This window comes from Aedes aegypti, chromosome 1 (genome assembly GCF_002204515.2).
Source record: "Aedes aegypti strain LVP_AGWG chromosome 1, AaegL5.0 Primary Assembly, whole genome shotgun sequence".
NCBI classification, from domain to species: domain Eukaryota; kingdom Metazoa; phylum Arthropoda; class Insecta; order Diptera; family Culicidae; genus Aedes; species Aedes aegypti.
Window position 1 is genome coordinate 144,859,732 of NC_035107.1, and position 27,733 is coordinate 144,887,464.

The window sequence follows — 27,733 nt, forward strand, 5'->3', positions numbered from 1 at the left end:
CTGTTTTCAAAAACAGTCGAGATAAAAGCCGAGCCGGCAGAGCGCTTCGGAAGTCCAACCGGCGAACTCCAGATTAGTGCTGCGAAGTCAATATTCCTGATATCAAGTGAAGCGAGGTCGGATTGAAAATGACCAAGGTTTTGATCAAATAACCGCAAAAAAATATAAACAGTAAGTTTTACCGTCGTTCTTTTTATTGGGCTAATTATCAATTCTTTACAGTCTACCCGGGAAGGCTACTGGATCGGTCAAACTACATCCTCCATGACTTTCATCAATCCCCCAGATATTTATAACATCCGGGGATCCATTCCAGAGCAGCGAAAATTTCAACACAAATATCACAATATTTTTACTTGTTATCATGTATTATTATTATGTATTATGTATGAGATAATGAATAAATGTTATGCTCTTTGTATACATATATATATTTCTTCTGATTTTATAAATAACATAATACATTTATTTCCAAAATTATTATTTCCTGAAGTGAGTGACATCTACTCACTTTCGCAAATTTCAGATTAAACGAAGTGAGTAAGTGTTACTCCCATATTGACATTTGACTATGTTACTCTAAAGTGAGTAACGATGGTGTTACTCACTTTTGAGCAGTTCCACTTTGTTCCGAAGTGAGTCGAAATCTACTCACTTTTGAGTAGATCTGAACGAGCGTGCACCGCACTTCGCCGCCCATGGTCTGCTGGTTTGTCATCCGCATCATCGGCATCAAATTTATTATCGTCAGTCTGTCTGGTGAAGGAAGCAAAACAAATTTTCTGCGAGTTTTTCTGGTAAAATTGTGCAAAAATGTCGACCGCAGTGGAACCAGCACGCGAAAAAGCATTACAAGACTATCGCAAAAAGTTGCTGGAGCACAAGGAAGTGGAATCCCGGCTCAAGGAACGTAAGTCTTTTTTATTTTTGTTGGAAGTTAATTTTCCTTTGAATCGAGGTTATGGCACAAAAAGTGACTTGTCATCTCGGATTGTGATCCGCGGATTGTTTACTTGCAGTGAGGGAATCCCTGAAAGAGCTGACCAAACAGTTTGATAAATCGGAGAATGACCTGAAGGCACTGCAAAGCGTTGGGCAGATCGTTGGAGAGGTGCTGAAACAGCTAACGGAGGACAAGTTCATAGTTAAGGCCACCAATGGGCCCCGATACGTAGTTGGCTGCCGTCGCCAATTGGACAAGACAAAGCTGAAGTCCGGAACTCGCGTTGCATTGGACATGACCACGTTGACGATCATGAGATATCTGCCCCGGGAGGTGGATCCATTAGTTTACAACATGTCCCATGAAGATCCGGGAGAGGTGACATACTCGGCCATTGGAGGTTTGTCCGAGCAGATCCGCGAGTTGCGTGAGGTCATTGAATTGCCTCTCCTCAATCCGGAGTTGTTCCTGCGCGTGGGAATTACCCCACCGAAAGGATGTCTCCTTTACGGCCCACCTGGCACGGGTAAAACACTGCTGGCCCGAGCCGTTGCGTCCCAATTGGATGCCAACTTCCTGAAGGTGGTCTCGTCGGCTATTGTCGACAAATACATCGGAGAATCCGCTCGGCTGATCCGAGAAATGTTCAACTACGCCCGGGACCATCAGCCGTGCATTATCTTCATGGACGAAATCGATGCCATCGGAGGGCGCCGTTTCTCCGAGGGAACCTCTGCGGATCGTGAAATTCAGCGCACTCTGATGGAGCTGTTGAACCAGATGGACGGCTTCGACTCGTTGGGGCAGGTCAAAATGATTATGGCCACCAATCGGCCGGATACGTTGGATCCCGCTCTGCTGCGTCCTGGACGTTTGGATAGGAAAATCGAAATCCCACTGCCGAATGAGCAAGCAAGGTACGATAATGTTCCCAATTATTTAACTACCCTTTCACGATGTGTCTGAAACTGTTATTATGGAAAAATGGCCATGAATTATGCACCCATAATTCGAGCACACTCTCCGTGAATTCGAAAATATTGCAATGAGGAATTCAAAAGTTAACGTGATTTGAAGCTCTATTTTGGAGGAATATTCACAAGGCTTCCTAGCCGGTGATCCGCAAACCCCTTGAGCAGTAGTTCCCAACTGTTTTGAAGTTGCGATCTCCTTTGAAGTCCTACAAACATCTCACGAACCCCAAAAAATGGATTTTCTTGTAATCAATCGGAATAATTCAACAGATATACTTGACAAACACACTCCACAAAGGACTCCTTGTATTTTAAGCATTGAACCACAAGTTTTCAAGTACCTATCTTTGCAAAAGTTTGATAAGGAACTTCCATAGATGATTGTCAAATTAAACAAATAACATCCAGCACGAGTAATGGATTGGTTTACATCTTGGAGTATCATTCCAAGATTCACTTTTATATTAGTTTTTATTTTTCGTTAAAAACGTGGACCCTCGGCATTGTTTATCTTTTGGCGACAAAGTCCACTAATCAATCGTTTGTCCCTGGCCACGATCACAGGATTTGACGGTGCCAAAGTAGAAGGTGCACCATAATAATACCCGTCTGTGAAACATATCAGCTTCCCAATACTTTGGCACACCTCCAACGGTTCATAATTTATCATGAAACGGCTGCATTTTTTTTTTTTTTTCTTTATTAACGAGAATTTTAACATATAGCTAGTTCTTCTCTGAAACGGCTGCATTCAGGCCGAGGATCTGTTAATATGTTTCGGCATATTATCAGGTCCTCTTCGAACGGAGGGACCGCCAGGGCTCATTAGTTACTTATAAACCAGTGCTGGTTGTTTGATGTTTCAATTCGTTTACACGAGCTGTAGCATCCTTTGTACTAATCAGCAATGGTGGTTAAGTTTCGAAGCCAACGTGTGATCAATCGTTTTATAATGCAACATAAGAATGGGTGTTTGGTGGAACTGTGCGTTACACTCGTCGTTATTAAATTTAGTGATTGTGAAGGTGCTAATAGTGATTTTATAATAAATCTATAGTGATGAAAATTTGAAAATTAAGGTGGAAGTAATTCTGATAGTTTTGTTAAAAATATAATAATGATGTGAACTCTACTAATTTAATAATGGCCATAATACATTGTGCAATCATTTTTCTGAATATAAACTTAATTGCCTAGTTCTTCAAACGTGCATGATAAAAGTGTTAATACATAATGACAGCGAGTGCAGAAGAATGGATCGAAGTGATTTTTTTTAAATGTAACTTTCTTGATCATAGTGCTAAATCGTAGTTTGAATAGTAATGACTCTACAGCAACAAAAATAATGATACATTTAAATTGAATATCTTTTAACTACTTAGTAATGCTAACAGATGGTAATGCTAACAGATTCATATGAAAATGGTGTGATGTGAAAAGTGATATAATAGAAAGTATATCTGAAGTGTATTACGAAAGTTGATGAGTGATAATCGGTGATAACCGTGATAGTGTCGAAAATAAAAGTGACGATAGTGAGTGATGAAATGAAATGGGGAATGAGGACCTTTTAATAAAACTATTTCGTTCTTCACTTAAACCACTCTAGTAGCTTTTCAGGTCTTATCATAGTTTGATAGTAGTCTAAATTACTAGACTGCAAAACTACAGTAAGGGCTGATTGCTGCTAGGGTACACAGTGACCATTTGAGCAACATTGCTTAGGAACGTCTGTGTGATGAACGCAATAGAGGCTTATAAAAGCAAATGCTGGGAAGGAGCTTAGGGCAGATTAAGAGTGCCAGTACTACCCCTATCGCTACCGACAAAAAAAAGTCCACTAATCAATCGTTTGTCAATGGAAAACCGAAGAAATTCTACGCTTTTGGTCCAGAAATTCGAAAAAAGTTTTTGCTCATGGCTGGTACGCTGATCATAAGTACTGTGCAAAAGGATAGGACAAGAAACGGTCAAGGAATGATTCCGCTACCGAAATTACTTGAGCTGTACGCTGCTGAGAAGTAGAGCAGATTTCATAACGTCGATAACGCCTGCCGAACAAATCAAATGGAGCTGTTAGTTTTCCTTACTGAGAAATATGCCGATCAATTATTCCGCAAGTAAAACTGACACTTCGCTCATACTGGATCAGCTGTCAAAATTAATTTGGTAAAAAAAGAGAAATTTTACTTGAGCGCTTTACGTTTCAAAAAACGCTTTACTACGCATTACATTTGAACAATTTCTGACGGCTTCAATTTCTGTGAGTAACGGTTGCATGGATGAACCGATTAAATTAAATTAATTTTGCCGGCTGCTTGGGCACGTCAGGGGTTAATCATCAATATTAACCTCCTTTTCCCGAGCAGCCTAGATAGCCGCGTAGTGCCGGTAGCGGTTGTTTCAACTGGCTAAGAATTAACACTAAGGACTCCTGTTGTTTTGGTATCGGTGCGCCCCTCGACTCAGCGCAACAACGTTTCCCATCCTGAATGCGGCTCTGTGGATATTGCCGCGCTCTCGCAGAGAAAAAGAAAAAGTCAGTGTGAATTCGAACTCTGTACAAGACAGAAGAAAAATAAAACAGTTTAAATTTCGTTTCGATAAGTTTAATTTTCGGCGTTTTAATACAGTCCATTGGCTCCAAAACATTTTTGGACCTTCTCGGCCGGATATGGAGAAGCTAATGAACAAGCGAACTGCGCTTATAGCTCGTGTGAAAGCAGAGCTTTCAGTCGTGAAAGACCTCCACCAGCGGAAACCTTCCCGAAGCGAGGTTATGGATCGGCTGGACCAGCTCCAGCAAACAGCGGTCATCTTCCGAGCTATTCAAGCCGAAATCGAGGAAAACCAGGAGGATCCAGCGGCGATTGCTTCGGTTTTCAATGTGCGAGAGGAGTTTTTCGGAGCTTTCTATAAAGCTAAAGATATGCTCGAGGATTTGATCGAGGAAGAGCAATCGACGACAAGTCAGCGCACAAATGCAGACCCCGACGATTGGAAGGAAGCGATGAAGCTGCTCATGGAGACGCAGCGGCAAATGTTGCTGAATCAGTCAGCGATGTTTAGAAGTGCAAGTGGTGTGGGACAAAATGGCGGCGATCCAGTCGACGAAGCTGTTGGTAGCAGCGGTCAGGTATCGAATTGTTCACCCCAAGTGCGATTGCCAGCAATAAACATTCCCCCATTCAATGGCGAACGCAAAAAGTGGATGACATTCAAGGACCTCTACGTGTCAACTATACATAATCGGAAGGACATCAGCGACTCCTTGAAGATGCAATACCTTTTCTCCTATCTGGAAGGAGACGCGAAGCAGCTTGTCAACAAATTCACCATCTCCAGTGCCAACTATGCGAATGCGTGGGATTCGCTCACCAGTCATTACGACAAAAAACGTTATACCGTGTTTGCGTTGGTAAGGGAGTTCATGGATCAGCCAACAATCACACAGCCATCGTCGCAATCTCTGAACAAACTCGCGTCAACCCTTGACGAAGTAGTCCAACAGTTAGATACGCTAGGAGTAGAATACCAAGGCCGCGACCCGTGGCTGATCTACCTGACGTTGGAAAAGTTGGACCGTGATACCCGTGCAGCTTGGTCGGAGAAGGCGATCGAGAACGAGAACCCAACGTTCGAAGAGTTGATGGCGTTTGTGAAGAAGAGGTGTGAAATGCTCGAGACATGCTCGTCATTCTCGAAGAAGTCGACCGGAGAAGTGCTTAAGAAAGAACAATCGAAAGTGAGTGAGAAGAAAGTAAGAGCTCTGGTGACCACCACAATGGACAAAAAGTGCGCGAAGTGTTCCAGTGAACACGCTACGTTCGTTTGCGAAGAATTCAAGAAGTTGAACCTGCAAGAAAGAAGAGGATTTGCTCATGAGGCACGACTGTGCTATAATTGCTTGCGAGCGTCGCATTCAGCAAAATCATGCCTATCTAAGTCAGTGTGCCGTACTCCGGGATGTGGACAACGCCATCACACGTTGTTATGTCCGAACACGAGCAAGGAAAAAGAAGTTCCTATGGTGAAAAGTGAATTGCAATATCCGCCAGTCAACGAAGAGGAAGTGGTTACGTCGTTAACAGCGGCAGTTGGCAAGCAACCGTTGATTCCGGTGTTCCCAACGGCGGTGGTACAAGTGCGAAAGGATGACGGTACATTTGGTCGCGTTAGAGTGCTGATCGACTCCGGCGCGCAAGCATCGATGGTTACGGAAGACTGCGTGCGAAAACTAGGACTCGTCAGGCGTAACGGTAAGGTTGTGGTAACTGGCATCGGACAGCAGGCCGCTGGTACCACTCGTGGTGTCGTAACGTTGCACCTTGCCTCTCGATTCAACGACATCGTTGTCATCTCAACAAGTGCCTACGTTCTTAGCAAGCTAACGTCTACTCTTCCGTCTCAACGATTCAACATTGGAAATGTGACGCTCTTGGAGAACGTTGGCGAAATGGCAGATCCTACCTTCAACAAGCCTGGACCAATTGACGTGATTCTGGGCTCGGACGTCTTTCTTGCCCTCTTAGAGGGAGGTCAAGTCAAGGACGAAACCGGCCAAACGGTGGCACAACGTACCGTTTTCGGCTGGATCGCAGCAGGGCGATACGACGAGGCAGAAGTAATGCGAGGCAGTGATGGCATTTTCCTCAGTGTGAGGGAGAGCGGTGCGTTTTGTTACACGCACTCTTGATTTCAGAGTGAGAGCACACTCACAAGTTAATATTCACCACCGCTGATATGGTGAGCGCACTGACTAAGGGAGAAGAGATGATCACTTGTATCACTCAATACTAGCATGCACTAGGGTGTAATTAAAGAGCACCGACGACTCTCTACGGTGAGCGTATTTTGTTCACCACAGTGAGCACCGAGGTGAGCACTGCAGAGCGAGCTCTACGTTTTGCACTGGAGTGTTCACTGATGTGATGGATTTAAAACGTCATTGGAATGATTAGATACCTATTATATTTATTAAATATTGAATGGATGTTATGATATCGATGCATGTACATGCGTACATTATCTAAAACACCCCCGAACGTGTTGTGCATCGATAGAGTCTCTCTCTTTAGCGATGCAGTTTTTAGGGTCCATTCACAAATTTCATAACGCTGAAGGGGGTGGGTGGTTGGCCTTAAGATGTTACAGCTCATACAAAATTTAAAACATACTCATACAAAATGCGTTACGAGGGGGTGGGTGGGTGTCAAAAATGACCATTTTTGGCGTTATGAAATTTGTGAATAAACCCTTATGGCAGCGCGCTGCACCGGAAGTTTAGATATTTGCGGACACGCAGCCGTCTCCTAAGACATGGAACAACCGAAGTTTTGCTCACTTTTAAGTAAATCTTTATGGGAGATGTCTTATCATTCACCGCAAGGAATTTGGGGAAAATGCGGATAAGTCAATGTTAATAGCATCGTGTTTTGTTGTAATCCTTCCGGTTGTCGCGCAGTAGGTTGAAGCTCCACCGCGTCTATGCTGTTTAAGCGAGCTTTACCACATGCATTGTAACAGAACCGCGGCCACGTTCGAAACCATGGGTAGGACAAATGTTAGAAAATATTTTGAGCACATGGAGCTAAGATAAAATTTAATCCCATGGAATCCTAGACTGGAAATTGAAAGTTACTTTATTTGAGGGGCGCAAACGCAAAGGGAAGTTAGTGATATTTTGGTCGGATTTTAGGTGAGTTGAGCAAATCTACTATTTCCAAGCGTTCCAACGATATTTTCATGTGATTTTTCCGCTCAACAGAAAAATAATATAATTTAGAAGACAGGGCTAATAGCAAGTGAGTACATGAAAAAAGAGCCTTAAACTGACCAAAACCGAGACTGAAGTGATACCAAATAGGATCCAAGAAAATCAAACGAAACCTAATAGGAGTCAGGAGATAAGAGTTAAATTCTTCTTAGCATCAGAGCAGACATTTCTCTTAGATCTAAGATTTTTTTTGAGAATTCCTTGTGACGATAAGTATTACTGGATGTGTTTTTTTCCATAATTTTCTCTAAAAATTCATCACAAAATTTATTCAAGTATTCGTGTTAAGTTATTACTCCGGAAATTTTTAAAGGCGTTCTTTAAGTAATTTTTGCCCGAGGAATTTCTCTGATAATTTTCCTAAGGAATTTCTCAAAGAATTTTGTTTAGGCTTCCAAAAGATTTATACTTGGATTTTCCCAAGGAGGGCCACAGAAGTTAAATTTCTACAAAAATATTTTCAGAAATGAATTTCTCAAAAAAATCATTTAAATTTTTATCAAGAGAGTGTGTTAGTGTAAGTGTCTACTATTTACTGGTGTGAAAACTTAAATAAACTCTTGAAGATTGCATGGGATTTTTTTGAGAAACTTTTTGAAAATGTTTGGAGTAACTGCAGAAGTGATACTTGGGTGAAATGCTCGAAAAGTTCCTAGAAAAAATAGATTTGTTAGAAGAAATCTCAAGGAATTGTGGGTTTTCTGGGAGGAAACATTGATGAATTCTTGAAAGAATCCACATGAACAAGCAGAGGATTTCTTGTAGAGTTTCTAGAAAAAGCTAGTTTTTTTTTTAAACTCTGGAATAATTCTTAGTGCATTTCCTCGGAAGAAATTCTGTAAAAATCTTTGCAAGATCTCCTAGAGCAAGAACTGGGAGAATCAGTGAAAAAATATCTAGAAGAAAATTAAAGTAATTCTAACTTTTAAACTTGTTAAGTCAATACCAACTTCATCCTTTTTAAACTTTTTAAATCAATTTAAGTAAACAATTTTGACAAAAATAAATTAAACTGCTTGCCTTTACAACCCGTGAGGTTGTTCTTATTCGCTCAACTAATTCTCAATAACAAATGGATCAACAGCAAAATTTACGTGAATTTGTGAAGTTCATTTATCTTTGTACGGAAGTAACACGAACAATTACCGAATGGATTTATAAATAATGCCACAAAATATCGATAGGAATTTAATCAAATCATTTCTATAAATTACCTAATAACTTCTTCCAGTAATTTTTACGGCAAACCTGAATCAGCCAAAAGCTTCTAGAGAGTGTACTGCGAGAATTTTACTTGAATTGCTCTGAAAATCATCAAGAGATTCAGCAATGCTTTGAAGGATTACATCAAGAGTAATCGAACGTTCAGAAATTGCTAGCACTGTCACACTCGTGATGTGTATAACACGATGCGACTGGTATTAGAATATTCCATTACTATATCCAAAGATTTTTCAATAATCTTTCGATGATTCATAAGTTTCGATGAGGTATAAGTTCAAACAGCCAAGAGTACCCATTTCCTTGATCTTGGTTTAGTAATTTATTGTTGTTTTGTTTGAAAATTTCTATGCTCTCTGCTACGTCAAGCTTCCAAGGATTTGAAATATGTCGTAAGAGTTTGATATTTTTTTGTGTTAAGGAAATGTTGTTTATTGTAAATATGTTCTGCAACATTTGAAACGGTGTACATGTCCTTTTTCTGTGTCTTTGTGTGCTTTAGTAACTTCTGCTACGTGTTCTTTAAAACGTGTATTGAGAGTCCGTTTTGTTTGTCCTATGTAAATGTTATTGCAGTGGTCGCATGTAATTTGGTAAACGCCTGATTTATATAAACTGTCAATTGGGTCTTTCGTTGAACCTAGGGGAGTTTGGAGTTGGTTTTAAAGGAAAAAAAACTCGGAACCAAACTTTCGTATGATTGGGCGTAGTTTTTTTTGTTTCATCGTTGTAATTGGCTATACGTTTGAGTGTTGGTTGTTCTTGTGTCAGAGTAGTAAGTGAACGTTTGTATTGTTCTCGTGTTCTTTTGTCAATGAGTTGTTGTATTGTTTGTCTTGTGTAACCGTTTAATTGTCCTGTTTCAAAAATGTAGTTGAGTTCCTTTCTTCTACCAGTTTCACTGAGGGGGATTGTTAGCATTCGATGTATAAGTGATGAGTGTTCTTTTAAAGGAAAAATATTTTTCTTCCATGCAAAGTTTAGTTAATTTAATATATGTACGTACTTGATTTATCTAATCTGGGCCTTCATATTGACTAAGTAGCCAATCTTCTAATAGGCTTATGGCCTCTTTAATAGGAATGCTAGGGAATAAAGATTTGACATCAAAAGAAACTAAAACTTCATCATCGGCTATTTTTAAAATTTTCAATTACTTCTGTAAAATGTTTGGAATTATTAACTGTTTTACTATAAAACTTTTTTGGAAAATTTTGGAATTTCTGGACTAAATACTTTGCAATCTTGTGGGTGGGTGATCCAATAGCTGAAACAATCTCACGCATTTCATTACCAGGTTTATGAACTTTAGGAAGTCCTTTAATTCTTGGCAATGAAGGGTTAGATTCCTTCAGTGAGTTTACAACATTACCCAAAACCGGTTTTGCTTCTTTTAACGCTTTGTCAACACGTCTTACCATTCCTGGAAGAGGATCAGTTCTTTGAACACGGTAAGGTCCATGTTGAATTTTGTTCTGCATTATTTCTTCGTATTTAGATTTATCAAAAATTACAGTCGAATTACCTTTATCTGCTCTTAAATAGAAAACGTAGTACATGTCCTACCTGTCCTACCCGCTTCCCGCGCCACTGCATTGTACAAAATACATCATCGCAACTACTGAAGTGTTACTACTTACAGTAGACGATTTAATGCCCGCCCAGTCTTCAGCACATTCCAAGCTATTATAATTATAGTTCCTTGTACGAAAGTTGAGCCAAATAAAAATAACATGAAAAATCAAATCTCGCGTTCAGTATCATAAGGGCGTATCTACAGTTTTGGCGGGAAATGAGATTTCGTTATTTTTGAATTCTATAGGTCCGAAACTATAACCATACCAAAAATTATTACTTAAAACTTTCTAGAAATATCATATTTTCAAAAACATTATTTGACGTAACTACAAAACTGCAATGGGAACAAAGATACGTCAGGCGTAATTTTTCTGGTCATCTTCTGTTGAAGTTGCGCCAACAGTGATACTGTTCCGTGTTTACAAAATGGCTAACAGAACATATTTGCTGCACCGTATTATTTCTTCATTTTACACAAGATATGCGAGTGATGTTAAAATAACAGTTTTCAGTAAATTTGTGTTACCATCATTGAACACAGCACAGCAGATTCCCATACGGGCAATGTTGTAGGAACAGAAAAGGACTACTTGGAACCAGTGTACAATATAATTCGAACAAATTCTAGTTGAAAATTAACTACCTTTCCCTATATCTTAGCTGTAAGCGAAACATGATCACCAAAATGATATTATCGAAAAAAAATTTGTTTCATTAATTGTAAATATGTCCAAAGTGTACGTACTAGAGAAGCTGGTTCGATTCCAGTAGGTATGAAATTTTATTAAAACATTATTAGAGACTCTTAGAGTCTGTTTAGTGTTATAAAAATTGTAAATATATCAAAAACTAATGATTTTGCTTCGTGGCGTAACTTTTGCCAATGCGACACACCGGCCTAACTACAATTTATCTCATTCTCCAGCATATTTTACGTGCACTTCATATGGCACCGGATACTCTAATGTCGTGATAGTATTTGTACAAATTTTCAGTTAAATTCACTTTGAAACAAACATTACGTCAATTTTTTGTTTGTTCAAAACTTCAATGTCTCGGTTTCTTCGAAACTGCAGTTACGCCCTTATGATACTGAACGAGAGAAATCAATGTTCTAATGTGAAATGTTTATTAGATATCTTTGCAAGTTTTTCGGCATTGTTACCACAATAATAAATCTGAGATTATTGTTGAGAATTCTTCCGCTGTATTTTAGTATCAATATTACCAATGTTAAAAGGTATGCTCCAATACCAGACAACATAATGAAGCTTCTCGAAGTAAATGTTCCAAGATAATATGAATTTGTACCTCTTTGAATGTTTCCAGGAAAAAGAATTTTAAACATTTACAGTTGTGTTCAGAATAATAGTAGTGAAAGTCGATTTTCATACAAAATGCTCAACTTTGGCATGTTGTAACATTGTTTCCCTATGAGCAATCGGTATGAAATTTTGGAAAAGTACTACGAATACCATCAATTTCATTATCACAAAATATTTTTGTTTACAGTATTGATAAAGAAGTTAAGCACTGTGAAATAGCTCAAAATACAAGTAGTTTTAACAACAATAATATTTGCAGTATTATGAGTTATTGAATTTTTCTTTACTCATCGTTTAAACAATTTTCACTCTAACTATACACTTATAAACAAACCAATTTTTATAAAAATGTTGCTGAACAGAAATTTACAAAAAGGAACTATTATTTTGAGTTTTTCACCTGGTGCTTAACTTTTTTATCACAACGATGATTTTTTTTTAAATTTGGTGATAATAGAATTGAGAATGTTTGAAGTTCTTCGCCTAAAATTTATACCGATCACACATAGGAAAACTTGGTTACAACATGCCAAAATAGAGCATTTTGTTTGAAAATTGACATTCACTACTATAATTATGAACATAACTTTTAATAATCAAACATAATTTCCCAGACAACCAGAAGTCGCATAGCAGTATACGACGAAAGTCATTTATTTGTACAAACTGCATCACTCCCGCACTAAATGGTGGGTGAAATCGTTTGATCGATGAGTTTCCTCGCATAAAACGCTATTTTATGAGTTCATATGTACATTTCGTTTCGTTCCGCATAGTTTTACAAAGTATGTCGGATCAATCCGTAGCAGCTGTCAAATAAACTTTGTTATCATAAATAAAGTCGCATAAGAGTATAGACCAATTCGCAAGAAAATCTACACACTCGCATTGCATGTTATGTTTCATCATATAAAATATGTACGTAAATCGCCTCCACTTTTGTACGCATAAGGCCTTTTCGCGACATCTTATACGTGAAACTTTGCACATATAAGCATCGCATAAAGCAAAAGGTGATTTGGTTATACGTACATTTTGGTTGTCTGGGTTTGATCTTACAAGCATAAAAAAGGACAATCATAACTCAAATGTTTGAATATTACCCATGTAATATTCAAACATTTGAATTACGATCATCCTTTGTTATGCTTCTAAGATCAAAAATACGATTAATAAAAGTTCCATGTCAGGACTGCCGAACGTACGGCCCTCGACGTCGTTTTGTACGGCCCGTGAAGAGTTTAAAGATTCTTCTCATAGCTGTTCCGTTGTTTGTTCTATTTATTTAATGTTAAAAAACACTCTGTCTCTGAATGATGGAAATGAGGGGCCCAAACGCAAGTGTAAAGGGTGTTAGTGGCATTTTGATCGATTTTGATTTTAGGTTACTGTTTCAAGCTTTTTTTGCGGTATTTTAGATTATTTTTCCGTTAAACAGAAAAAAAAACATAATCAGTAGATTTGATTTTTGGCTCCCATAAAATTTGTATGGAATGAGAAACTGCTGCAAACACTTAAAACTTGTTTTTCTTAAAAACAAATTTTTATCACTTCCACTCCTTTGCTTATAAATCCCTCAAATGATAGAATTTCAAATTTTGAAAATATGTACTGAAAAATTTGGCAGTACCCTTCATTGAGGTTAATAAGCAATCAAAGTAATCAATTTGAAGTTCATAATGAGAAACCATACTTTTCAAATAATTTTATGAAGATTGCAACAACACTCATGTCATGTTTTTTTCTTCGATATTTGATGAGAAAAAGTGATTTTCAATCAAACTTAACTATCTCGCATATCCTACAATTCTTACAGAATCCTGGATTATTCCTAAATGTCACTTAGGATTCTCACATATCTCTCTGCAGAATCATCAAATAATATTGGGTTGAATTGTGACATTTTTTTTAGTAAGTATCTTATAGCATTGCCTTGAATGTTATATTGGAATCATGTCCAGGATTCCAATATAAAATTTAAGGCAATTTTTTAACGATTCCTGGACGAAATTCTGACGCAGTCTTGAATACAACTGCTTTGTAAATTTTTTATAGAAAATGAGACGGATTCTCACTGAATCCATGGAGGATACTCAAAAACGATTGATCTTATCATTTTTTTTCCAACAGAAATTTTATTTTTCTTAATCGTTTAACAAATATGTTGGAAATGCTTTGGTCCGCCGCGAAAAATTATTTCTGAAATCTTGCCCACGGTTCAAACATTATTAGGCAGAACTGCTCTATGTGTACAAAACTGGAAGCCATATTCGTATATTCCAGTTCAGACGAGTTCGTTTGGTTCTTTCTATAATTACGATATTTAAGATAAATCAAGTAGATATATATTTCCACGCAATGATCATCAGATAGCTAATCACATAGGCTACCACTCTGCCATTTAGTCACTCTTGAATGACACGGAAATGTGTCATATAAATCCAACAATATCTGCACGTACTTTTACCCGAGCAGAAGAGGAAATTGCTACTAAACACCAAACTAAGGTATTCCATATCAGATAATTTCCAAAATTCACAAACTGAATGAGGTATGAAACAGCTCTGCATAAGAGATAAAATACCACAAATAATATCTCATGCATATTCTACAAATATCAAACTGATAATTAAATCATAATACATAGAGGTTTTTTATATAGGAGAGAAAATTTTCAATAGTAGTTCAATACCTCAAGCCGTCCTTAATAGCTGTCAAAAACCGCAATGAGATATTTTTAATCGTTATCAACATTTTTCAATATCATAATTATACCAAGTTGCATTGACTACTGAAAAATACCTGATTATGGTATATATGGTAACGTAACGATGCATCGTGAGAGTTATTCGTTCCTTCTCGGGTACCTATCCATACTGCCACGGTGGCAGTGTCACCCATGTTCATCAGAATTTGCCGTATTCACATTTCGGAAATACATCAGTTAGCTCCAATTCTTGATGCAATTTTGACATGTTTTTAAGTTATCTGTTTGTTCCTCATTTGATAATGATACATTAGCAATTATAATTATTACCCAGCAAAATTATGTTTACATAACTTAGATTTCAATAGAGTGATCGCTTACTCGATAAAACAAATGGTTTATAATGCATGAGCTCCCGCTTTTTGTACAGCTATGAAGGCTATATACATTATAGACAATTCATCATACAATTTTAAAATAGTGATAACACTTCGAAAAGTTTGCTTTTCTGTGAACAATGTTAAATGGCGTTATGTCCAAGTTTTTTTTTTTTTTTTTTGTAGATTTGTATTTGTATTGCTTGTCCAAGAGATCTCAATTTGTTATGATACCCGGGCAGAAGAAAATAACTACTGAATACCAAGTTGAGGTATTCCATTCCAGATAATTTCCAATACTTACAACGAAACAAAGGTATGAATGAGCCCTGCATAAGAGGTAAAATACCTCAAATAATACCTTCTGCATATTCTACAAATACCAAACTAAATACTTGATGGATTTTCATATAAAAGTGAAATTATTAAATAATATTTCAATACCTCCAGCAGTCCTCAATAGCTATCGAATACCAAAATGAAGTATTTTTAAGTGCTTTAAACATTTCTTTCAAATGCCATTATAATACCAAAATGAGGTATTGATAACTGAACAATACATAATTGTGATATGATACCAAAATATGGTATGCATACGTAATTGCGAGTTATTCTTTCCTCCTCGGGTAACTTTTGGCATCTGTATAGAATACACCATTAAAATTGTACATCGGTTTTTCAAATATTTGCAGAGATATATTCAATTATGCTTTGAGCCATTCTCGCCCCTCAGATCATTGTCACCCCGTCGACGGTATAAGTTCCTATAATCGCACAATCGCCCTAATTTTCAATCTGCAAATGCTTCAGAAAAGAACAATTTGAGTTTTATTAAGCACCTCAATATTAACTCATATAAGAATGAAGGGGAAGGCCGCGGTGCTTACTAGTAAGCGCATTTTATGGACGACCCCTAAAATGCGCCGACATCTCTATTATTTCTATGCCGTCATGCATCTTAGAGAGCATAATTTGTTCCTTCATGTTTGTTATCTTTCAAACCGAATTTTAAAAACAGAGCTCAACATGTCGTATGAGACCCTATGCTGAGGATGCGTTCAAAGAGATATTTAATGTAATAATAATAAGCCATCGTAAGCCAACATTGAGCGAAGAAACTCCCCTTTTGGTTTGTAAATGCAACGCACCTTGCGTTTGGGAACAAAACAGGTTACACGTTGCAGTTTCCGTACTTCACATTAACGCGAAATATTGTTCGCGCCCAGCAGGGAATTTACAAATCACCGAGCATAGAATAGTGCGCTCACCAGCCATGCCATGCACTGCAGTGCCACACTGGCGTGGATAACACTGGTGAGTTCGCCGGAGTGGGAGATCTAGAGCGCGCGCAAAATTCATTTCACCAGTGTGGTGAGTTTCTGATTTCTCTTTGCTCTCACCACACTCAAACTCGCGCGCTCTTGAATTCGTGGTTCACCACAGTGAGTGTATGTATTTTCTCGTATGTGGAGCGACTGGATGCTCCTCAGTGAGACAGATTCACTTACACGCTAGTGCTACACACTGGTGAAATGCCATCACTGATGCGAGGAAATCACGCCATAGTCAGTCTGCATACGGAGATGGATTTGAATCGGACGTTGCAACAATTTTGGGAATATGAGGAAATTTTCAAGCCACCCCCGTTTACTCCCTCGGAAAGGAAAGTCATCGAACATTTCGATTCGACTACACAACGCGATGGTACAGGGCGCTTCATCGTGAAATTGCCATTCGACGATTCGAAGCCCGCCCTTGGTGAATCTCTGTCCGCTGCAACGAAAAGGCTCACGTCCATGGAAAAACGGTTTGCAACAAACCCGGAGTTCCAACAAGAATATGTTAACTTCATGCGTGAGTACTTGGAGATGAACCATATGGAACCAGTTCCGGTCAACGAAATTGGGAAGTCGGCTACGGAACATTACTACTTACCGCACCACGCGGTGGTAAAGGTGGATAGCAGCACAACAAAGCTGCGCGTTGTTTTCGACGCTTCGTGCGCCACTTCAACAGGTGTTTCTCTCAACGATCGATTGTTGCCTGGACCGAATATCAACAACGATTTACTATCGGTACTACTGCGGTTTCGTTCGTACAAGGTGGCATTTAGCGCAGACATTGCCAAAATGTACCGCCAAGTAGTGGTGAGCGAAGAAGATCGTGACTTCCAACGCATAGTGTGGCGTGAAAATACGGAGCAGCCAATACAACACTATCGCCTTTCTACGGTGACATATGGCACGAAGACGGCACCCTACCTTGCAATACGTGCCATGAGAGAGTCTGCCAAGGATTATATCTCGTCGCACCCCGCAGCAGTTGAGCGTATCGTTTACGATTTTTATGTGGACGATCTACTGTCAGGAGCCGACGACGAAGAAGAAGCGACTAGCATCAAGGAACAAATAAGCGATATTTTGTCCAAGTCCGGCTTTGAACTGCGGAAGTGGGCCTCAAGCTGCCCTAGCTTGCTACAAGACGAGTCTCCAGTAGCAGTGCCGATGAAACTTTCGGATGAAGCGGATGCAGTGAAGGCACTAGGAATCCATTGGTACCCGACGGAAGACGAATTTGGATTCAAGGTAAACTTTGCCATCGATGCAATAAACACCAAACGTCAGATGATTTCAGACGCGTCGAAATTGTTTGATCCGTTTGGTTGGTTGGCGCCCGTAATCGTCAAAATCAAGATTTTGTACCAACACCTGTGGTTGTACGATGTCAACTGGGATGACCCCTTGCCGACAGCCATCGAGTCGGAATGGGTTAATTTGAAGCAGAACCTTTCTCAGCTAGAAACAATTCGAATCCCAAGATTTGTTGCGCACAACCGCGGCAAAATTCAGTTGCACGGTTTTTCAGATGCTTCTGAGCAAGCGTATGCTGCCGTGGTTTACTCGCGGTCCGTCGACGACACAGGGAACATCACGGTTGTTCTAATTGCCGCAAAAAGCCGTGTGGCGCCTATTAAGCAAGTATCGCTGCCACGGTTAGAATTGAATGGTGCATTACTATTGACCGAACTCATGAAGAAAGTGACTGAAGCGATGCCACACCGAGAAATCGAGCACTTTGCTTGGACCGATTCAACTATCGTTTTACAATGGTTATCGTCGCACCCTCGTTCTTGGAAGACATACGTGGCAAACCGGACGTCTGCTGTTCTCGAATTTCTGCCTCGTGATCGGTGGCAACATGTCACTAGCGAATCAAATCCTGCTGACTGTGCTTCACGTGGGATCTCTCCGAGCGAACTTGCTGAGCACAAGATGTGGTTCCAAGGACCGCAATGGTTGGTCGCCGACGAATCAGATTGGCCATCAAGCACCAGTCAAGCCATTGCCAGCGACAAACTACCGGAAAAAAGAAGCTTGAAAATGATGCATACGACGGTCCCTTTTCGAGATGACTGCTTGATCGAACAACAACTATGGGAGAGGCGTTCAAGTTTCAACCTCATCACGCGCACATTGGCTTGCATCAATCGCTTTATCCATAATGTCAAGTCACATCCCGACCAACGGCATACAGGACAACTGGACCCATGTGAAATCCACTCAGCTAAACTACAATTGCTACGCGCTGCCCAACAGGAGGTATTCTCATCTGAAATGAAATTACTTCGAAGTGGTAAGTTACTTCCGTCAAAGAATGTACTTGCCGCTTTGCATCCATTTTTGGATTCCACTGGAACGATGCGAGTTGGAGGACGCCTGGAAAATTCCGCCCAATCGTACGAAAGCAAACATCCGATAATTTTGCCTAAATCGCATCGGGTGACTCAACTTCTGGTGCGTGAACTACATTTGCAAAACTTTCATGCTGGTCCAACATTACTCACTGCGGTGGCCAATCAGCAATATTGGATCGTGGGTTGCCAGACTGTGTTAAGAGATGTGGTTCGAGGATGTACACGATGCGTCCGCTTGAAAGGGAAGACAGCCACCCAGCTGATGGGTAATCTTCCTCCGGCGAGAGTTTTGGCGACACGAGCGTTTGCATTCGTTGGCATTGACTACGCAGGTCCTTTGAAAATCAAGGCCAGCTGCGTTCGAGGTGTTAAAATAAGCAAAGGGTACATCGTGGTCTATGTTTGCCTGTCGACCCGAGCGATACATTTGGAGGCAGCAAGCGATATGACCACAAACACATTTCTGAGTACCTTGAAGCGGTTTGTGTCGAGACGTGGCTATCCAAATGAAATTCGTTCCGACAACGGCACCAATTTCATTGGTGCAGATCGTGTGCTGAGAGAATTTATGGAACAAATACAAGCCAACTGTAAGGATGCTGGACGATATCTTGCCAACCGAGGAATTAGATGGGTGTTCAACCCTCCGTCGGCGCCCCATATGGGAGGCATTTGGGAGGCGGCCGTTAAAAGCGTGAAGCATCATCTGGTAGCAGAACTTGGGACGGAAGCTACAACATTTGAAGACTTGACAACAATATTGTGCCAAATCGAAGCATGCCTTAATAGTCGACCATTGTGTCCACTATCGAGCAACCCCGATAGTTGCGAGGCATTAACTCCCGGTCATTTTTTGGTCGGTCAACCGCTGAATCTAATTCCGGAACCTGATCTTCAGCACATTCCACGTAATCGTTTGGACCAATGGCAAAGAATTCAACAGCGCTCCGTGCAAATTTGGTCACGTTGGAAGGATGAATATCTCGCCAGTTTGCAGCCACGCACCAAGTGGCGTTCGTTTCAGTCGAACCTTTCGGTGGGCCAATTGGTTTTAGTAAAAAACGACAACGCTCCACCCACACAGTGGGAGCTGGCACGTGTAGATGCGGTCCATCCGGATGCTTCTGGTGTGGTAAGAACAGTAACGCTGCGTCGTGGATCTACTATATATCAGCGCCCCATCCACAAGCTATGCGTGCTTCCTGTTGATTGACGCCGGTGGCCTCAAGGTGGGGGTGTATGTTTTGGTATCGGTGCGCCCCTCGACTCAGCGCAACAACGTTTCCCATCCTGAATGCGGCTCTGTGGATATTGCCGCGCTCTCGCAGAGAAAAAGAAAAAGTCAGTGTGAATTCGAACTCTGTACAAGACAGAAGAAAAATAAAACAGTTTAAATTTCGTTTCGATAAGTTTAATTTTCGGCGTTTTAATACAGTCCATTGGCTCCAAAACACCTGTTCCGGTGGTAAAAGTCTCACAGGTGACCCCTAATTTATGGTGTGTTGCGTACCGTGCCTAGGAATTAATGGTTAGGGGAGTCTAATAAAACCTTACCGCTAACGTAGCCTGTGAAGTACCAGGGCACCCTCTGCAGTATTGTGCCCTTACTGTGCTACCCGGAGCAATGGTGCAGGTGACCTTGTGTTTCTCCGAGATAATCGGCTGCTCTTCAGTCTCTAGCCTGAGGCTAAATAAGGGTGGGATTATGAATATGTTGCTATTTAATTTAAATTATCACCTATATCGTTTCGCATTATGCGTTTTACATAGTGTAGTCTGTGCTTTTTCGTCTTTGGCGACTTTCAATAGATACCAATCTGTTTTTTTTCGCTGCTGATCTTTTTCGTGCTGAGATTGCAACAAGCTTAATCTCTTTCTCTTTCTCTTTATTGTTTACTTATCAACAGGCTTAATTGAGCCCCAATGATGATCTTAAATCTATGTTAACAATAACACAAGCATGAACAATCAAACACGAATATGAGGGATACAATGAGAGATAATTTGAATCAACAAAAATTTTAGTTTACACAGCTTTCACAGTGTACATATGCTCATTTTACAATCGGCAGGGCTTCCATGTGTTTCTCGGTCGCTCGATGAATTCCCTGTATTTTATTCCGGTGGGCCAAGCATCTTCTCGTAGCATCAATCGTTTGTACCGTCAAACGGGTTGACTTGCAACGGCGGGGTGACTTGCAACACATTGTAATTTACAACTAAATTTCACTGTAAAACATAAATTGCAAAAGAAAATTTGTTTTAAATCGGTGCTTCAATATGTGTGACTCACAATTCAAGTAGGGCCACGATTAAAGCTGTTATTATAAATATGTTTACACAATGAACATAATTCTTTTAAATATCTTGAAAACTGATACTTGTTGGAGGTTCATAATCGTGATCTGAAAACATGAGATAGATTTAATTTACAAAAGTAATACTCTACATGTTGTTTCTATAACTAATAAGAGATAATATGACGAATTTTATTTTACGAAATTGTAGCAATAACTTTTTTAATAAACATTATTTTTATATAAATGTACATATGCGGGGTGACTTGCAACACTTTGTTTCTAAGCAATTAAGAGTTTATAAAAGTTAAAAAGTTTTGTGTTAGGTCTACTTTATAGTCAAAAGAATAATAATTCATCAATCAACTACAAACACTCGTTAAAAATATTGTTCAGTTAAGATATTGGACCTTGATGATTTAACGCCTCTTTTTCCCATACAAAAATAGCTCAATTATTTTCTTACAAAAAGGTATTCAAAATTCTCTTGTACTGGATCGAATGCTTTAATTACATGAATATCAATACTTAACAAGTATGACTTATAAAAAATATCATCATTTTGTTGGAAAAAACTAAATTAGCATTGAGTGTTGCAAGTCACCCCGCACAAAGACATTTAAAAAATTTCACCTTTTTGATCACTTTTGATATGACAAAATAATTCGATTCAATCTTCTATCATCTCATTCTGTAGGCGGGCCGGCCATTCAAAGTTCTACAAGGAATTTAGATTTTTAGATGACGTTTAGATCATGGTTTTGGTTGATTGAAGTTGAAAAGTGTTGCAAGTCACCCCGTTTGACGGTACTTTCCTTCGACAGTAACTTTGAAAGAAGCGTAGTCAAGCGGGTCATCGATCTTCCATTTTGGGACAAGTTTTTTGACACGAAACGTTCGATTTTCTTTAAGACCACATGACTCTGATACCAACACATTGATCTCTCGGTTGGGCACGTTGGTCGATTTCATGTCGACCAACTCTTCATACATTTTTTGCGTTGCGATATCATCGGGCTGAGCAGTATACTTTTTCTGTTGATGATCTTGAAAATCAGCAAGGCAGTCGTCGCATAACCAAATGATATTTTTCCTATATGACGGTGAGATGAACGATACAGACGAGAACAATAAGCCCAGTTCAAGAGTGTTGTTCACTATTTTTCAGAGTTTAGCCTCAAGTGTTTCACGAAATCACGATCAAAACTACTTCATGTATGTAGTTCACAAGCAAAACAGATTTAAATCGACCGCACGGTAAACACACGCTTAAGCAGCAGGAGACATACACATACACCTAGTTTAGGTAGTGGCTACGGTTAGGTTAGCTCAGATCAATCATCAGCATAAAAGAGCAGCAACGTTCAATTTTTGCAGACTCATGCAAAATGGTACAGCCCAAGTGGCGCTAGTTCAAGAACCCTACTTTCGTGGAGGGAACTCCTATCTAGGTAACCTTGTGGACCCAGTTTTTGCTACTTTCAGCAAACTTGAATGGCAAACTCGCACTCCATGGCCCGCGCAAGCGTGCTCGTTAATAACGCATTCGTTGCTACAATCATTTTTGAGTTAACTACCAGAGATGTATGTGCTGTCACAATCGATGTTTCTGTTGGTGACCTCAACAGGAAATACGTCTATTGTTCGGTATATTTACCACATGATAAACCATCCCCTTTGGATGATTTTAAACGAGTTGTCGTACACTGCGTAACAAAAGGCCTTCCGCTGATTGTGGGCAGTGATGCCAAAGCTCATCACATCTTCTGGTGTAGCTCAGATATCAATTTGAAAGGCTCCAGTCTGATGGAATACTTAAGTAGTACAGATCTTGGATTACTTAATATAGGCAAACGTTCAACCTTCATGGTATCTACTAGAGAAGAAGTGTAGAACTGCTCGAATAGAATCAGTCACGAGCTGAAGAATTGGCATGTATCAGATGAGGAATCATTATCTGATCATCGCTACATCTTCTTTGAACATTCAAATGCAACTGCGCAGACTTTGCGTTTTAGGAATTCTCGGTCAACAAACTGGGAACTCTACACTGAATTGGTTGCGACCAAATTTCATGGATATCCTCCGTCCATTGAAAATCCAAGTGGTTTGGATGATGCCGTTGATACTACAACATCTTACATTATGGAAGCTTTTGAAGAAGCATGTCTTCTGCGGTCTGTGAAGACTATAAAAGGGACCCCATGGTGGAAGTCCGATCTGACTAGACTCAGGAAACAATGTAGAAGGAGTTTGAACAGACGCCGTTCAGCTGGATCAGAGTCGTTCAAGTTGGCTCGCAAGGCTTACTAGAAGGCTCTACGTTTTGCTGAACGATCCGGCTGGAAAAAAACCTTTGTACAAATGTTTCCAGTTTGAGTGAAGTCAGCCGGCTGAACAAAATCCTTGCAAAATCTAAGGATTTGCAAATGACTTTACTTCTTCCAATGAAAAAGATTTAGAATCCCCGGATGTGTGAACATAACATCGGATGCACCAAATTTCTGTTCATGTAGTTACGAGTCTCTGGCCTCGGCTTGCAGTATCGTAACTACTGAATCGATTCAATGGGCACTTAATAGTTTTGCTCCTTTCACATATCCAGGAGCAGATGGGATTTATCGTGTTCTGCTCCAAAAGGGATTTGATTTTATCAAACATGTTTTGAAAAAGCTACTTGTAAGCAGTTTTGCTACCGGGTACATTCCCAGATCCTGGCGTGATATTACTGTAAAGTTTATCCCGAAAGGAGGATTTGCGTCGTATGAAGAAGCGAAGAGTTTTAGACCAATCAGTTTGACCTCTTTTCTTCTGAAATAGGGGGGCTGGGGGCAAGAAGGTCACCTTAAGAAATATAGGTTCAAATCATGGTTGATTAGCACAATTTTTTAAGATTATTACAGTGTAGGGATTGCAAAAATATAAGAAACACATGATGATTTGAGATTTTTGAAAATGTCCCTTCTTATGAGGTTTTTAAACGAGGCACGGGGCAAGAGTGCCACTCGTATGGGGCAAGAAGACCACCAAAGCAAAATGTCACAAATTTTGTATATTATTATTTCCCCGCCTAACGGATAAATTGTAGAGTAAGTAAAGATAAAAACTGATGGATAAAAGTTGACTTATAGTTAAAAAAGTAATTTTAAGAAATTAATTTAGTTTTCATGTTATTTGACTGTAACAATAATAGTAAAAAATTTCAGAAACCATTTTGAATGTCCAAGATGGTTTATTTTGATTTTATTTAGTAGGAAACATTATTTGAATGCAATATTAAACAAGAAAAATAAAAGTTCTTTTGATTTTATATGAGAAAATTGCGGTGTCCCTCTTGCCCCATAAGACATACTGTTATTATATATGTAAAATTTAATGTCAAAAGGACTTTTTCGACAAAAAATTCCTCACGGCTATATTAAACAATTGAAAATCATCAATACTGTGCGGAAAAATCAATATGTTTTGTATTTATTGGGAGTCAAACCTTGTTTTCCAGTCTTACATTCTTATAATATTTCGCATATTTTACGTTGCTGAGTTAAAGACATTTTTCTAATTTTTTGTACTAAACATTTTTAACTGTAATATTTACACAACCCTCAATTAGTACTCAATTTATACTTATCCTGCGTAAAACATAAAAAAAATTGATTTGAACTACGTGAAATTAGAGGTGGCACTCTTGCCCCATGTCCCCCTATCTGGAATGCACTGTCGATCATCACATCCGCGATGTTTATTTGGCAAACATGCCTCTTCATGTGAATCAACATGCTTAACAACCTGGAAAGTCCACTGTGACTCTTTTACACAAAGTTGTATACGACATCGAGAAAGCATTTGCCCAGAAGCAAACCTGCTTGGGAGTTTTCTTGGATATTGAGTGTGCCTTTGATAACGTGTCTTTCGATGCCGTATTGGTGTTAAATTCAGTTATAATAAGGCTTATACAAATATTAATTTTCTTTTATGTCACCCCCCCAAAATCCGAAAATTCTGAGGTGGAGAAAAAAAAGTTTCATCATTTTTTTTTTTGGTTTTTTTAGTTTTTAAAGCAAGAAACAGGTAAAATAATGATCCAGATGACAATTGAAAAAAGTTTAGCAACTATCGTTAAAAATAAAAATTCGAAAAAAATAACTTTTTTTTCATTTTTATTTTTTTGTTCCTTATTTATTTTTATCCCCCCCCTCGTACCTTCCAAGTGGTCTCGGACATAAAAGAAAATTAATATTTGTATCAGCCTAACTAAAATATAAATTTTTATATTTTGTTTTGTTAAGACTTGACGACAATTGACATTTAAGACTCTAATCTTACGTTAAAGACAGAAGTAATCAGAATTGCACTTGAATGACTAATTATTCAAAACCATTTCGACTAGACAGTATTAGTAATGACACTACTACACTACTATTTTAAACAATTTCTGATGAAGCTGCTGATTTTCACAATGCTTCCTTTTCTCAGAAGCAAGGAAATATGGGTACTTTTCAAAAACTACCACGTCACAATACTAATAAAAAAGCAGTGTTCATGTGGGCGCCATTGCCTAGTCCGTCTGAGTATTGGTCCTGGTGGAGGGGAAACTTGGCAAATGCCAGACCGAGGGTTCAGCCTTGACAAGTTAAGCTGTCAGGCAGCTCCAACTGAATACCATACAAAAAAAAATACTAAAATATAAATTTTTATTAACTTTTTCGGATTTTCCAAGAACTTTTAAAACTCGATTTTTCACTTTGAAGTCACAAATCAATCTGATCCTATTTTATTACTCGTGATCTCAATATTCACTCAGTTCACTCAGTTGAAACGAACCATGATTTACAAAGGGTTTGCATTTAAACACCGAACACGTTACACCTTTCAAATGTTCGAATGCGTGAACGCAACAATTGGAAGCCGCACGAAACCATGGGCTACCTACAATGATTACCAATTGGATTTATCAAATGCTAAAAAAAACCGACGTCTATTCCCGACATTGCGTCAAGCAGCGATTCGAAAATTGAGTGCTTGTGGATGCCCCCAAGGGGGAGTCTTGTCACCACTTTTGTGGAATCTCGTAACAGATACGCTATTGAGGTAACTCAATAATAGAGGTTTTCCAACTGGATCTGCTGACGACTATCTAGCTCTGATGATTGGTATGTGCATAAGCACCCTATTCGCCCTGATGCAAAGTGCTCTTCAGGTAGTCGAAAGTTGGTGTCGTCAATATGGCCTTTCGGTTAACCCGAATAAAACATCTATTGTTCTTTTTACTAGAAAATTGTTGAAACAAAATTGTCCATGCTCCAAGTGATCTCACAATTGCTTGTCACTTTCCCTACAGGACATTTACCACACAATTCCCGTCACGGAAAGAGTGGACGTCGGGCTATTTGGAAAGAAGTATATCAAACAATATAGTATGTTACACTGATGGCTCCCTTCTTGAAGGTAGAGCTGGTGCAGGTGTATATTCTCGTGAGCTTAGGCTGAATCAGTTTACTCACTTGGTAGAAACTGCACCGTTTTTCAGGCGGAAATATTTGCTCTTATGTGCGGAGTGCAATCAGCACTTCAACAGCGCGTATTGGGTAAAGTCATATACTTCTGTTCAGATAGTCAGGCTGCTATAAAAGCTTTTGCTTCGGCCAACTCAAGGTCGAAGCTTGTTATCGCATGTTGAACTCAAATTGAGGAACTGAATTCAGTCAATTCTGTAAACCTTGTATGGGTATCTGGCCATTCTTCCATCGCTGGAAAAAAAAAGTTAAAGCAGAATTGACTTGCCACTGCCGACTCAACGATCACATGGCAAATATTCAGCGTGCTGACTCATTTGTATGTGGCAGTTGTGACTTCGATTATGGAACTTCGTAACACCTGATATGTAACTTTCCAGTTTTTTCGCAAATGCGATTCCAATTACTTGGTAAACAATTATGAGGTGAAACTGAATTCAGAAACCTGAATCTTCAGGACATTCTGTTATTCTTAACCCGCTGTGGTATCTTTCTCACCAAATTCAGCAATGTTACCTTTTCAAAAGATAAATGAGCACTGTTGAGGAATTTCCAATATTATAGAAATCAATAACTAATAACTGAGACGTCCGACTTGAATGCGATCCTCAGCTACGTTATACCCTATAAATATAAATAACAGTGTAGCTCTAACCCTCAAACGCACATGGGCGAACAATTTGCTTTCTTTTCCCATAGAAACTTTAAATGGCTTCTGCAAACTCAGTGTGCATCCAATTAAGCTCATATTTTGTTGGGACAGAATTTGATTTTGAATCGAATGAGTGATGTGGAGAAAAATGCTATTTTAAACCACCCTACTACATATGACCTCAAGGCACAGACGTTATTTATTTTAGGCCCAGATGGAAGTTTAAAATCATGTTCTTGTATTTTTAGATTGGAAATTCTGAAGATTCACGCCGGTCCGATAGCCAAGCACGGCGACATCGATTACGAAGCGGTTGTTAAGCTATCCGACAACTTCAACGGAGCGGACTTGCGCAACGTGTGCACCGAAGCCGGATTGTTTGCCATTCGGGCCGAACGCGAGTACGTTATTCAGGAGGACTTCATGAAGGCCGTCCGGAAGGTGGCCGACAATAAAAGACTGGAGAGCAAGCTGGACTACAAGCCGGTATAAGCAGAAGCAGTGTTCAAACGTCATCGCTTTGCGCAAGTATATTCAGTTTTTTTTTTCCTTTTACTTCATATATATTATCCAAGTGTAACCAATACTCTTAACTGAAAAGTGTTTATTTCGTAGAAAAGTTGAGAACCTTGCCAGTTCTGCATGATCTATCCATTTCATTTAAACAGATCTAAAC

At 39.3% G+C, this 27,733-nt stretch overlaps 1 protein-coding gene across 1 annotated transcript; it reads left to right on the plus strand.

The window, feature by feature from the left end:
* The first annotated feature begins 686 nt into the window (after positions 1-686).
* On the plus strand, positions 687-27,650 carry LOC5565051 (26S proteasome regulatory subunit 10B). The gene is made up of 3 exons (XM_001649349.2): positions 687-910; positions 1,020-1,860; positions 27,306-27,650. The coding sequence occupies exons 1-3, from the start codon at positions 814-816 to the stop codon at positions 27,547-27,549; spliced, it is 1,182 nt and encodes a 393-aa protein (XP_001649399.1). The 5' UTR covers positions 687-813; the 3' UTR covers positions 27,550-27,650.
* Positions 27,651-27,733: the final 83 nt, after the last annotated feature.

Coding starts and splice junctions, on each gene's coding strand:
- LOC5565051 (XM_001649349.2), top strand. CDS start 814: ATGTCGACCGCAGTGGAACCAGCACGCGAAAAAGCATTACAAGACTAT. Junction 911..1,019: donor GGAATCCCGGCTCAAGGAAC/GTAAGTCTTTTT, acceptor GTTTACTTGCAG/TGAGGGAATCCCTGAAAGAG. Junction 1,861..27,305: donor CTGCCGAATGAGCAAGCAAG/GTACGATAATGT, acceptor TTGTATTTTTAG/ATTGGAAATTCTGAAGATTC.